Genomic DNA, 14980 nt, shown 5'->3' with positions numbered 1-14980 from the left:
CCCGCACCAGCAGACAAGGCTTGAATTTGGCATACCAAGATATTGCACATAGGGAGCTTATATTAAACTATGGAGAAAAGTCAATGGTGCCACAGGAGAAAAATTAAAATAAAAAGTCAAGCGCTTTGGCAGAGAATCTAAGTGAATCACCAGCTCATCTCAGAGACCGTAGCTTATATAATCTATATTAACATGAAATGTTTAATAATTTGTGTGATAATGACGCATAGACACTAATAGTAAAATTGTGCTTAAACGTGCACTTGAAATGTGACCACGAGGAGGGCCACCAATATGTATGTGGACTAATAATGACTAAAATGTTAAGTTGTTATACTGAATAAGTTTACACTAATGATTGTATTATTGAATATTGTGCTGAAATCCTTGTAGGCCTTAAATTAACTGCTTACTTTGACAGACCATAGTTAGATGTTTTCCAAATTGCTGTTCTAAAATTGTTTGGCATGAAGCCAAAAATGCTAATGCTTAACAGTGGTTAGGACAGGTGTTCACTAAACTGATGCAAATAGACAAACGACTGACTCTAGGTTTTGTTGAACCGACGAGTTAGACACCGCTAAATTGATCTGTTTATGCTGTGTTATGATGTGTGATTTTCGCCTTAATTAAATCTTAAAGTTGCCATACGGTGACTATGCTATTATATTTTTTGGCCCCGAGATGAACACATCTGCTTTTAGAACTGTAACCAATAGAGAATAAAATTCTACTAAACTGGTGTGGTTATTCTTGACTGCAAGGTCATGGTAGTGTTTTGAATTGATTGACTAAAGTGAAATTTATTGTGATACATATTGACGTCTGATGTATTGGTTGACATATTGATCAGCTATCTCGTCCTAAGGTGTCTCAACTGGTTCAGAAGATTCATTGGCCTGAAACTAGTCCTGACGTGTAATAAATCATAAAGGGACACGTTAGCACCTATGTTTGGGCTCTGCAATAAAGACTTTAGATGTTTGCAACATCTGGGACAACAGCCCATCACAATACATTTAACAAATTGGTATTACAGGGAGTGAAGGGGCTCTGTTATCTGATAAAGCAAGTCGGAGGTCATACGCCTTGACGATTAGTCTTAAGCCTCAACCATCTGTAGATGGGTGGTCCAGCCATGCAGGGACTGATTGTGCTGCTGCTCTGGTCTTTTACCAGAGGAAAAGAGCAGGTTGGTATGGGAAAAAAGTGATCCAAAGAAATGCTGCCATGTGTACCTAACAAGAAAGTTTTGTTCTTGTCTCCTGTATTTGTCCTGCTTACTCAAAGCATTGTTAAGGTAACTATATAGCCAATTAAAGATTGACTTGCAGGACAGCTGTAATTATAAGCTTAAATGGATTGGTCTATCCTAAGTTATTTGTACGAGATCAGCCTATTTTTGTAAATCACATTTTCCCTACACTTTTGACAGCCTTCCAGAATCGGGAATATTCTTACCAAGCATTGTCACATCTATACTGAAGTTCTGCCCCACTTGTCAGCCTAAAAAACGTTTCAGACCCTTGACCCCCCCCCCCCCCCCCCCCCAACTGTTTTTGGCTCTTGCCTGTCACAGGCACTTGGCCCACCTACACAAGTGAGTTATTTGTATTGGGAGACTCAGGGGAATGTTAAGCAATAGGAGGTGTGCTGGTGCAGTGATCCCACAGAAATGTGGTAAAAATGTGATTAGTTAAGAGGTTTACTGAAGATTCTGGGTAAGAAAACACTGGGGATATATGCAAGTTACCTCCCTGGAGTCCAGTTTTTGGAAATGTCCGAGTTCTTTATTAACTTCACCCAGCAATGAAAAGGTGAAGCCACAGACAAACGTTTGTACACTTAAATAATGCTACTGCTCAATTTCAAGAGACATTTATTCAATTATGTACAAGTACCTCGAAAGGCTAGAAAAACTATTTACATAACATGTAAATACACAGTATTTGCACTTAAAAAAAGTAACCAAATGCACGATGAATTTCATCAAGAACCAACCCGCCCCCAACCCCCCTAAAAATCAGTCAAGACTGGCCCACATAGAGGCAGTGATTACACACAAATCCCGTACTTTACACGACGCAAAGCAGAGGTGCTGGGAGCATACGAGTCAACTTAAAAACAGGCAACAGAAGGGATTTCAAATTGTCCAATGGCAGTAGTTCAGCATAAATAATGGGCAACCAGAGACCGTCTGTATTGCAATAACTATACAAATAAAAGTTAACCCTCTAAACAAGTCCAGTTTAATCTGCAAAGGCAGAGCAATAAATAATACAAGTTGGTTGCATATTGGGCGCTTTAAGTAGTCCTTCACTTCAGTGTGCCTCACTTGAATGCACTTCTGTGCACACTACACTCGTGTCTTGCGATGTTTCTTCTGAATCACTCAACTCTTCATCCTCTTCCTGATCGGCATCATCAAATTCAAGATTCTTCAGTGCTTCAATACTGTCTGGTGCCTGGCCCGTCAATCTCTGAGAAAAACCAAGAATACACCGAGATTAAAAAGGAAGGTTGCTACAAGGCAAACTGGATAATGGGGTTTGTTATTGCTAACCGACGTCAGTTATCAGCGTTGGTAGAAACGATACTTTGAGCAGGACTAACGTGTCATCTCACTAAATTAACATGATAGGCAACAGCTATAGCAAACCTACCTGAATCATATTTGCCATAAACTGCACATGTTCGGCTAGTTCAGCCAGTTCGTCATTCTCTTCCTTTAGACGAGCTATTTCAACGTCTTTCAGTTCAATTTCCTTATGCAGCTGCAAAAGGAGGACAGGTAAAGCCGTGTTTAATACCAAAGCAAAATACAAACACTGATCTGCTGATAAGCTGCACCAGGCTAAGAAAGGCCACTGACAAGCTAGTTTTATGACATACAGTAAAGGGGCAAGGAAATCCATCTTTCAGTCTACTGTACAATTAGACATGAGCATCTAAGAGGGCACGAGTTATCCATACATTGTTCAGACAGTGGTCATGTAGCAATTGATACAGCATATCGAGGGCAGTAGCAACATATGCCAGTTACCAAAAGCTCTAGAAAGAGTGCATTCATTAAGCTGGAACACCAGGTTCACATACCTTTTCATTCTCTTGAAGGACTTCGTAAAGGGCTTTTCTCCTTCCCTCTGCTAACTCTTTCCAATACTGGGCTGGTGGAGTTTCTGAAAGAAGTTTTGAACCGGTGTTAATGTGCAAGAGTGAAAAAAAGAGACGACAGATCATTGGAAATAAGTGGTAGAAAGTGTTTGCCCCAAAAGTACATTTCGTGCAGATAGAGCATAAACAACGTATAACTCATGAGTTAGCCATGCAGTCAAATCCCTAAAGCTACAATGAAACTCTTAAAGGATGGCCTGCATGAAAGTCCACCTCCCACTAAATCCCCAGAACTAAGCAAACGTACCTTTAACCATAAGATTGTAAGCTTCGTCAGATAAACCATCTACGTTCTCGTTGTGTTCTTGGTCTACGGCTATTTCCACTTTAGCTTTCTTCGAAGACAGTTGGTCATTCCAAAGTTTCCTTTTAGTGGAGTTTTTAGTCTAAGACAAAGATTAAGCGTGGAGATTAAAAACGAGAAACACGTCTACTTTGATCAGTTTACACCGCGAATGTGGCCCAAGGATTATTGTAATGCTTTACAGGAGCATTAAACAAATTATCTTTTATACTCATGACAACCGTGGCTATAAGGCCACTCCTTTCCCCATATTAGATCAGTTGTACTTGGAAGTAATACCTCAATTTGTCGACCAACAAGACAACCAGACGCAGATGGCTGTATCATCTGAAGTGTTCGTCTTGGTGCTGCACTGCCATTACCATGTGCTGTGAAAAAGTTCTGCAAAAGAAAAAAATCGCACATATTACTTAAGTTAGGAGTGATTGACTTTTGTATAATTTCAAAAGGCACAGATAAGAGGATAGCAGTGACCTTTAACTCGACAGAAACTGAGACAAAACCTGGATATTAAATGACCAAGTTCCTTCTTGTGAGAGGTTAGGCGTTAGACTATACGTACAAATGTTTATATGTCGTTGTATGCACAGTCTCGTTACCTACTCTCCGGATTAAGAATAATTAAACAAAGTCAGAAAGTGTTAGTTTGCATTGTTCGGTCAATAAGCGTGAGAACGTTACTGATTCACACTACACACACAAGAGCTCGCCTTTCCCACGGTAATGTTTCACTACCTGTTATCTTCCAGTTACGCCGAAGGACAAATGTCACACCGTGGGAACCATTTTAACACTGTAGGCAATCGCAGATTCTGGATTTAAGATTGACAGGCCACGTCACTGAAGACTGCCATTCCCACCTTTAACAACCCCGCCCCTCCTGCGTCGAGGAGGGAATTTAACCCGTTTGAGCATATGTAAGTGTCGGTATTTTAGTGACGTGCAGACCTATAGAATGCGGACCTTATATTGCCCACAATTGGAATTACACAATAGGTGAAGCAGTAGGCTTTAAATGCACGCAACAAGTTTTCCGAGTGTTATCTACTGAACGACATTAGATAGCTTTCCTATACGACGGGGAAGAGCCTTATATTGCCACAAATTATATTCCGAGTAGGAAAACTGGGTAGCGACTACCTCTCATTGAAGGTTTTAAGAACCTACTACATAATGAGTCGGTGTCAATAATCAAGCCGCGTTTAGGTTAACTACAAACACAATACGTACCTTTATATTAGTCTTGGCAGGCTTCATTGTTGTAGGCAACTTAGTGTTCATTTTGGAACCTGGAAAGCAAAAATGGATTTCAATTGCAGAGTCAACGTGTAGCGCACAACAAAATTTCGTAGTGCCATTCATACCAGACTAGAGAATGTACGCATGTTAGTGTTAAGAGTTCAATGGAGTAATAAAACCTAACCGTAAGCCCAACACAGTCCAGTTAAGACCAACTTAAGGGCGCAGCTATGTAAAGGTCCTAGCCATGTACCATCAAAAGCAGATGCTTGGGATACAGAAAGTGTTTCCAGTCATGCAACTGATTAAGTTAATTACACGAGAACTCTCCCAACTGTGCTAAACTCCTCAATTCACGATGCAACACCCTCCAAAAAGAATAAAAGAGAAAAAAGACGCAAACACGCTTAAATCCTTGGCAACGTGGCTGTCAAAACACTAAATTAAAGTAACATGGGGGTCTTACTGGTAAAGAAAATTCACTCCTACCCGAGTCAAAACAATGGCCAACAGTAACCGCCTACCCAGTAGGTGGTGAAAACACGATGCCATTCCCATCCTGACAGCTGGGTGCATGCTTACCACACGATGTAGAAGGCAGTTTGAAATATAGGGGTATCAGGGTTGTTTGTGAAGCCCATTTTAAACTACGGCCATCAGATACAAATGACCCAACTGTAGCAAACAGCCACATGCTTCTGAAACCAGCCCTCGGATAACATCTTCCAAGAAAGTACGTCTTTATTCAAAATCCATTTAAAGTCGAGGCTCTCAAATTCGTTAAGACTGACAGCAAGCTGTTAACACTTAAGGGAATTTTGTTCGTGAATATTCTGCTATGAAAACAATATCTACCCTAGCCCACCTAGCAGTAACGTTTTCATCTTTCCGTTCACACGAAATCTTAAAGAGGTCAAGATAATTACTACCACCAGGTGGTAGCACCAGACCAGTGTTAAACTCCCCTGTCATACCAAGGTTGACACATTTTCACAAGCCACCATCAAATCAAGAGCAATCCTGGTGAGGACAAACAGAAAAGGCTGTGTAATCCGGGCAAAAAAATGAAACTGAACCGAGAATTGAATTTAGAGGAATTCAACATACTGGCCCCTAACTTAATCTGACATTTTAATATATTTACGCTCTATTAAGCAGAAATGTGTAGCATCAGTTTAGGTAGTATGCTTCTAAGGGACGGCGCATGTACTGCATTACACGTATAGCAAAGGAACAAACAAACAAGCCGAGCCAGGCGCCCTTACCTCATCCAATACAACGTGAGACATTACAAAACATGAGAAACAAACCAAACCATTGCGTGTACGGTAACACGCTAGACAGTTTAAGTTTAAACACGCGTTGCATCCATGCACAACAAGTCAAACGATCAAAATTCAGGGCAGAGCTAATGAACAGATAATAGTAGAAGATAGATGAAAAGTCCCTTCCGCCGTTCGGAGAAGAAAAAAAGCCACAAACTTTCAATTCGATACGTAATTAAAGCCAGATGGCTGCAGAAGAACAGCCTCCGATTATAATTACGGAACAGCAGCAAACGTTGCATTACAAAAATTAAAATTTCTTCGCCATTTTGTAATCGGGAATAAGCAATTAACATATGCAGATATTTAGGAGTGCACAGAAGCAAACTGGAGGGAGAGGAAAAAAGAAACACACCCACCCCTATGTAATGGATGCTTTGGCGGCTGAGACGTTTTAAGAATCACAAGTTACCCTAACTTAATCAAGCAGCGTAGTCGTGTATAACTAGATCCCACCCCGTGCCCTCACGGTAAGGAATACTACTCGGGGAGCAACATTTTTTTCTCATATTTAAGTCTTTACGAGAACCGTTTTAATGAACAAAAAAAACAACAAACAACACGCTGCACAAATTCTCTCAAAACAAGAGTTTCGCAGTGAAATTCCAATAACCACTAAAGCTATGCCCTCGTGGAGCCCGCTTTCAGAACTGGCGCTACATAAGTCTACAATCCGCCATATTCACCACCAACAGGCAGTGGCTTTGAAAACAGACCACAAAAAAAAGATAGGAGCGCTTTAAAGCAGGTCGCAACAAAACTAAAGAACAGAAAAAAAGACTAGTTAGTCTAATGAATTTAACGACAAAACCACGAACGACTTCGTACTCTGGACTCACCTAAGCGTCGCGCGCAGCTGTTGTTGTTCCCGCCTAGTTCCGTTTTCCGGAGCACAGATCTCTACTTATTGTTCTTACACGGTGTTCTGAAGCCGAGTTCGCGCGCGAGGCCCTCTTATAGGAAGCCTGGCGCTCGCAGCTCTCCCGCCTTCCCCGCCTACTATCACGTGATTCGCTTACCCATTCTACACGGCACAGCGGGAAAAGGGCGGGTAGCTTAGATCCAGGCCGCCCGTTTCCGACATCTACCTTTCACACTGACGCTTTACGGCAATCAAGTGCGCGGGCTGAGGCAGACTTGGCAGTCGAGCTTATTTTTAATGGCTTTTTACATATGTATTCAGTGTCGGATTCAACCACGTGGAGGACCCTAGGCAGTAAAAATTTCGGGACCACGTCCCAAATTATCTCTTAATATTTTTTAATTTTACCAACCAACAATTTTAATAAACCAATTTTATTACACAAAACTATTACAGGTAAGTAGTTTGCGCTGAATTGTTTTACAAGCTGACGGAAGATGAGCTTTTAAGAGACAAACTGTTATGTGAATCTGATGTATATGGTTTATGTACTTAAAGTTTTTAATGGGTAATGGGTACATTCCATTTATATGGTATTGTCTTTATCTTTTGGAAATAATTTAGGAAAGCTTGATTGTAATTTTCTTTCAAGATCAAATTGATGCTAGTTTGATTTGTTATCGAGGGGCCCCTAAAAGGAGAGGGTCCCATAAGCTGGTGCCTATTTTTCCTGTTTGGTAATCCAGCAAGACATGTATTGTGTGATTTTATCCGCCCACGTAAATTTTGTGCAGGTTGGTTCACACACTTACCGCCATAGCCAGAGTAGCATAACACTGCAGCCTGTCATCATAAACTAAGACCTTGTGTAGTGCTTGCTTCATGTTTTGTTGTGGCTTAGTCTGTGAAACAAGAATGCACGATACCTGTTTATTCTTTGTGTTCCTACAGATTGTAAATTGTTTTTTTTTTTTTTGCACCTTTGTAATTTCCGATATTCCATTCTAGCATAGTTCTTAAAGCAGGCGATTTATGGCCAGAACTGCAGACTTTGCAACTGGAGAGCTAGGTTCGAGTCTTGGCAGTGGCTCAACATTCTGTTATCCTGGGTAAATCAGTGAACCTCCTGAGCTTAAATAATAAATGTGATCTTCTGTAATGTAACTGGTACTCGTGTAGTACCCTCCAATAAATTATTAAGTTATAAGAGTGCCCACTTTTTATATATCTAACTCATGACGTTACAATGCATTATGTATGAAATCCAAACGCGTGTGCTATAAGAACAAAACTATTGTGACTGTCTAGACTCATTTCTGAAATTTGTTTTTTTTTAATCACTACTAGAAAGCTCCGATGCGAGACATATTGTCATCTTACAGTAGATCTGGAGTTTAGCTGTTGTTTCCTATTGGTTAGTGTTAGAAATTGGGTTTTTGGTTGGCCATGGTATGCACCTAAGCCATGCAGAACCCTTCCCCCAATCTAGTCAGGGCAAGGGAGCTGCACACCCAAGATATCTCTTGCTCACCCCCCTTGGTAGCTGGGCCAGAGCAGTCAGGCTTATCCCAGAACCAATGTGGAAAGCATTTGCACAACACACACACTCCAGTGACACAAGAAATACACCACAAAAGAGACTCCACACACTAGTATGTAAAACGATAAAATATATTATTCATAAACCATAGACCAAAACCTCATAAACAGTGATTACCTTGCCAATCAGGCTATTGTCAAACATCACGATGAGTGTAAAGAAAATAAATGTTCCCACATTTCACATGTCATGAAAAGCCATCCTCCCTATGCCTACAATGCAGATCCTGAAATATGCTTTTTATCCTGACAGTGTAAAGTAACATATAAAATCACACCAGGTCATAAAATGCAGCCAAAATACAGAGGGCATAAAATACAGTTGTGAACTGCAGAACAAAAAACAGTCACCCAAAATACTTTTCATACGAAGGCTACAGCACATCTGCGCACCTTTTATGGATTATAGGGTAAGTGGAAACCCCCTGCGTCAAGTACAGGAGCTCCTGTGCTCCTATCACAGTAATTACAGTACACAGGGACTCAGCAGGAACGGGACCTCTCAAACTTTCCTTCCCATTCTGCAAGTCCCAGGTGAGTGTCTCCACAGATCAGTATGGCTCCTAGAATGGTAGGGGGGCACATGGCACTCCCTCTATGCACCCACATGCCTCAGGTCGCCACGTGGATACCTCGCTGGGTCCCCCGTCCTTCCAGTAGTGATAGGCAGCTGTCCGTGATCAAGCCGTGTAGCTGTGACGCAAGTCCAGCTTTCCACAAAACTGGGTGCTAGGGGCTCAGCCAACCATGGCACAACGCGGGATGACATAGTTGACGTCAGCCTCATAGGGCCCATTGAAGGCCTACAATCCCCTGCAGTGTGAGGAAGAACCGGAAGGTGCCCCCAGGGATGCCCTGAGCACAGTGGGAGCACCTATACAGTAAAGGGTGACTGCCCACGAACGTGTGGTGCAGCTGCCAGCACCAAGGCAGCATCAGTCTGATCCTTCATGCCAATATGACTGCCTGCATCTCCTGGACCTGTCCGGGGCGTCATGAATGCCAGTCATGTTGGAGACCTCTTCTAGTCTCGAGCAGTCCACCGTTGTGGTCTCCTTCGTCTGGGGGAACTGTCCTAGAATCGGAGAAGGTCAGCGCTCACCGCGCTGTCCTTAGAGAAGGCCCTCCTCGTCAGTCCAGTTTTGGAGGGCCCGTTCAGCCCACACAACCTCATCTTGGGCAAAGCGCTCTCCGCACTCAATGCCATAAATGGGCAATTAGGAAGCTCTCTCCCAGCGCTAAGTAGAGGGACACAGTCAAGAGCAGGAACGAGCTTTAGAGTTGGGGCCCTTGATGACCCTAGGCTTCCCAAAGCAAACAGGGGGTAAGTGGAGGCCGCCAATCCGCCCCTGGTGAACAACTGGGGTTGCACATGGCAGGTGGGCACGCAGCAGGCCAGCACACGGAATATATTTGCAGAGAAGCTGTCCTTCCCTCAGTTCAGCAGACAAGTAGGCCCATTGCCAGTCCTTTCTGGCAGCACAACAGTCTCTGGCAATGTGCAGCATGTAGAGCCAGCAGCGTCTAGTTACAAGTCCCATGCAGTGTCTAAAAACATTACTTCACAGCCCCTCTACTTGTTCTCAAAATGACTTTGATGTAGAGGGAAATTCAAAAGAGCCTCAGAAGTGTACAACACCCCTTTCAACCCCAGCCCTGGCTGTAGACATCAGTAGGGGGTAATCACGTCTTTTATGTGAGGGAAGGACACGGCCTGTACATATGTAAGTGCACCCGCCTCACTCTCTCCCAGCCCATGAAGACCATTAGGTATGCAGATGTAATCCTGTTACACCTCCACCGTTCCTGTGTGATGGTTGCCTGGAAAGCATGCACAAAGCCCAACTGTCACTCTATCCTAGACATGAATTGGAGTCAGGCTGCAAAGCTCAAGAGACATAAGTACAATGAAATACCCACTTTCTAAATGTGGCATTTCCACAATAGTAATACAAAATCCGCCTACACCAATAAGCAGGATTTCTCACTACCATTCCAAACACACTAAACATGGCCTTGCTACTCCTCAAAGATAATAAATTACCTCTTAAGTACCTTTAAGGGAACTCCCAGTGCTAGCCTATGAGAGGAGTAGGCTTCACATCAGTGAGAAACCAAATAGGCTCTTTGTCACTACCAGGACATGCCACACAATGAAGGCACATGTCCTACCTTTTCCCAACACTGCGCCCTGTCCATAGGGTTACCCAGGGCCTACCTTAGGGGTGAGCTATTTTTAGTAAAAAAGGACGTTTCAGGCTTGTCACGTAACTATGGATGCCAAGTCAATGTCACAGTAAACTGCGCACACAGACTTTGCATTGGCAGCCCGGAGGCAGGTTTGAAAGGCTACTTCTGTGGGTTGCGCAAGCTGTGCTGCAGGCCCACTGGTAGCATTTAATTTACAGGCGCTCGATATAAGGGATACCACTGTACAATGGACTTACAGGTAAATTAAATGTACCAATCAGGTGTAAGCCAATCATACCAAGTTTAGCGCGGAGAGCACATGCACTTTAGCCAACTCAAAACGCAAGTGGTCCGAAAGGGGGACGTTTGGCCCTTGACTTGGCATAAAATGGCACCCTTCTCTCAGGTAAGGATTACTCATACATTTAATGTTATTTATTCATATTTACAACCAATCAGTGTAAAACGCAATCAATTCTTATCTTTGAAAAAACACAATCAATTTTTATATTAGAAAAAAGTGACCCTATAATGTGACAGCGCAGTGCAAAGTGACAAGGTGAATACAAAGTGCACTGGTACAATATACACTAATATATACATGTGACTGTAAAGGATAGTATGATGTGCCGCAAAATACTAATTTATTAAGTATCATAATCCACAGTCAAAATTAAAAAACAGTCCACATTCAGAAGTTTTTTGTCGACGTTTCGACCCCAAAATGCCAGACTTTTTATAGCACGGTCATCTACAGGGCAGAAAATTGAAGGAGACACCTTGAAATAAATCAAACAATATATATAAGAAAATGAAACAAATATTGAATAATATAATATGTGTATTCATATCAAAATGGGATGATCTAAGACATACCCTAATGGTCTCTCATTACATCTTGAATACTTTCTGACTCCATCAGTCTTCAAATCCCAGAAAAGAAGAGGGAGCGGAAAGAATTTGTAGCACAACACCTAAATAAACATAAAATCACAATAAAAATTAAATTAAACTGGCCAGAAGTCTTCAAAGTTGAGAAAGATAGATTCCAGTGAAAATTCCACAACCCTAGTAAAAAAAAGGAAGGGGTAATGCCGCCAGAAAACCATGCACAGATGCCCCAATATAATCTTGAAATGCTCCAAGTGAAAGGATACAAGAGTGTTTACCGCAAGTGCACGAAAAAGCCTCAAGGAATTGTTAACCGCATAATCTAACTCCATGTTGTCTTTGTGTGTGAGTCACTACCAAGAAAACCAAATGACACATGCAACATCACACAAAACATTAGTGGAAGAAGTTATAAAATGACTCAAACGCAGACCAACAACAGAAAAACAGGTCAGCTACGGAAAGACCTTTTTAAACGGAGACCGGATCCATCAAATTCCAAGACATAGCAGGAGCTCCAACGAAACTGACACTGCGACCGCTGTAAACTAAAATCTGAAACACCATGTTCCAGTAAATCACCTTAGAATTAGGCTTACAAAACTCATAAAGGTTGTCCTTATGTCAGTATTTGGATTTGTTTTTAAAACCTTTTGTGCCTTTAACTCCTTCCTATAGAAGAGACAGCATGCATTTCATCAATATTGTAGAGGGGTTGCCGTTTAATTCTTTCACTGACTTATTAGTCACTAAGGATATACAATCTTTGTACATCAGCATTCTACAAGCAGATGCTCTAAGAGTGATATCTGAACTATTAGACACATGTGACTGGCCGGTGCAGGTTCCTAGTCTATTCTTGTTAGACCTGATGGAAATAGCGATTACCAAAATTATTTTCAATTCAATAGCAGCTTCTATTTCCAAGTGAAGGGAGTAGCAATGGGTGCAATATTTGCTCCGGACTTAGCGAATCTGTAAATGGCAGATTATGAGAAAAAAAAAAAAATTCTAATGAAAACTCCTTTGTCAACAGTATTAAGAGATGGTATAGATACATAGATGATGTCTTTTTGATCTGGAGAGGTACTCTAGCGGAATTACATCAGTATCACACATGTCTAAATAGAGATCTGGGGACATTCAGTTCTCAATGAAACAGAGTAACAACAGTATTCCCTTTCTAGATTTAAGACTTGAAATAGAGGAAGAACATATCTTTGTGTCTCTATATAGAGAGCCTACAGAAAGAAATTCACTTCAGAAGTCACCCCAGAAGTTTTAAAGACAATGCACCATTCTGGCAACTCTTGCATATTTGCAGGAATTGCACCAGGAAACAGGACTGTTTTACACAGCCAGAGGTCCTTATAAGGAAACCTATAGAGTGGGGCTATCCAAAATGTCTACTCAAACAAGCAAGGAAAAGAGCTTGGTATAATCACAGAGAATTTCTACTTGAACCACCAAAAAGGCCAGGAGATAGCACAACAGAGAGGAATGTTTGTGTAACTACATTTTGTCCTTTGAGTAATGAGTTAAAAATATACTCAAGAAACATTGGGTGCTCTTGGTGGGACATTTGACAACAAAGGAATTACCCTTATTTTCTTTTAGGTGGGGAAGACACTTGAAAGATGCATTGGTTAGAGCAGCATTACCACAACCATGCAAACCTACTGTAAATAGACAGTGGGGACCCCTGGCGGTAGTGGGACATTTTGAGTGTGGTCAATGTGTGGCTTGCAAATTCTGTCAATATACCAGGAACTTTACCTATCGTAATGTGGATATTACTCTTACAGGTTTCACTAATTGTAATTCAAGAGATGTTATCTATGCAAATTGTTGTCCATGCCAGCTCATGTATACTGGGCAGACAATGCAGAAGGTGAAATGTAGAATTTTGCAGCATAGGAGCAGAATTAAATAAAGGGACTTGGTGAAGATGGTGACCGGGATGGAGGCACTCTGCTTAGCTCCCGCCTAAAATCCTGCAAATATTGGCCAGATGTGTGCTGCCTGTACTCTCAACCATGCTGGAGGAAGTCTCTTGACGTGGCAGGGGCTATAACAGGGGCTTTGTGTGCACCAGTTGCCCGGGAGGCCTCAGATGGGCGGAGAGTGTGGGAAGCTGACTGCAGCTTCGGACTGTGCTGGCAGTGCTGGGAACACCGCTTGTTGGCCTGCTGCAGAACGCCACACACACAGCTGCAGAAGCGCTGCCGAGGTCCTTGATGCACCATAGTACCAGGGGATTACAGGACCCACAAATTGCAGCACATGGCGGCCCTCTTAGGGACAAGGATTGACTGGCGCTGCCTCTACATAGCCTGTGCGCGGCCCACTTAGTGCTTCCGTTGGCGCACTGTAAGCGAGGGCCTGCTGAGCGGTGGGAATCGGGGCCCGACCGTGGGACTCAAGAGGCACCCCTCCCAAAGTGCCCAAATCTTCAAATAGGAGGCACAAAAGACAGAGAAAGAAACGATAGAAGCGCATGCTGGAGCGCTGTGTATGGACCTCTGCAAGTGCACAGGAGCCCCAATCTGCGAAGGGCAGATGGGTTTGGTAATCAGAAATGGCAACACTGCATGAGATGAGAGGCCAAGCTACCAGCACTGGTCCCTTCATTAACCTGGGCAGACGGAGGTGCTTTGACCCTGTGTCGGGATACTATATTAGGAACAACTGGTGGCCTCCACAAGCATTGACACTTCATTTTGAGGGGAAAGACATTACAATACATTCCTACATACTTGTTTTGCCAATTGGGCTCCTCATGTATTGATGCTCTCCTAGTGAGTTGGAGTGTGATTCCCTAGGACTGGATCTAGTGCCCCTGGTGAACTAAGACTGCAAGGGATATCTACAGAGACAAGGAGTAACTGCTGAGGGTGGTAATGAGTAGTTAGCTACTGTAAGAGGGGATCTAAGCTGAACAAAAGTCACTGGGACCACTCCAAGTGACCACCCCTTACTGTGAGAGATATCAGGTGGTCTATGCTCTAACTCACTCCATAGAGAGTGGAATACCACTCAGCGTTAATTATTGGCACAGACCAACAGAGAGTAAAAGGACAGTAGCGACCTGGAGCTGAGGCAACCAAACTGCAGCATTATACTAACTCTTAGAAACAGGAACTGGTGGACAGATCGTGAAGCTACCTGGAGTCTCACTACACATTGCTGTGAGTTGCTGGATTGAGGAGCTGACTAACAGATATGATGATGTGACCCAAGGCCCCCAAATCCCAGGGACAAGACTCTTCAGATGCTAGAAAACAGGTGTCCCACATGGTTTTGTTGGAGGACCCCATGATGAGACTAGACTCTACGTTCCGCAGTCACTCTGCACAGTTTGACGGAATCCTACAGGCTATATCCGACTCGAAGGCC

General features: G+C 42.7%; 1 protein-coding gene across 1 annotated transcript; it reads right to left on the bottom strand.

Annotated features, from left to right (window-relative positions):
- Positions 1–1862: 1862 nt before the first annotated feature.
- GMNN (geminin DNA replication inhibitor) lies at positions 1863–7005 on the bottom strand. Its single transcript, XM_069219859.1, has 7 exons — positions 6882–7005; positions 4709–4767; positions 3758–3859; positions 3422–3560; positions 3097–3179; positions 2664–2774; positions 1863–2480 (listed from the first exon to the last, which is right to left on the bottom strand). Exons 2-7 carry the CDS (start codon positions 4757–4759, stop codon positions 2322–2324), a joined length of 645 nt encoding a protein of 214 aa, XP_069075960.1. The 5' UTR covers positions 4760–4767; positions 6882–7005; the 3' UTR covers positions 1863–2321.
- Positions 7006–14980: the final 7975 nt, after the last annotated feature.

This window comes from Pleurodeles waltl, chromosome 2_2 (assembly GCF_031143425.1).
Source record: "Pleurodeles waltl isolate 20211129_DDA chromosome 2_2, aPleWal1.hap1.20221129, whole genome shotgun sequence".
Classification (NCBI taxonomy): domain Eukaryota; kingdom Metazoa; phylum Chordata; class Amphibia; order Caudata; family Salamandridae; genus Pleurodeles; species Pleurodeles waltl.
This window is presented reverse-complemented; position numbering and strand designations above follow the sequence as displayed.

What these genes read in the sequence shown, in the direction of transcription:
- GMNN (XM_069219859.1), bottom strand. Translation starts at nt 4,759, where the DNA reads ATGAACACTAAGTTGCCTACAACAATGAAGCCTGCCAAGACTAATATA. An exon ending in CTGCCAAGACTAATATAAAG is followed by an intron (nt 3,860 to 4,708) that starts GTACGTATTGTG and finishes TTTCTTTTGCAG; the next exon opens with AACTTTTTCACAGCACATGG. An exon ending in TTATGGCAAATATGATTCAG is followed by an intron (nt 2,481 to 2,663) that starts GTAGGTTTGCTA and finishes GGTTTTTCTCAG; the next exon opens with AGATTGACGGGCCAGGCACC.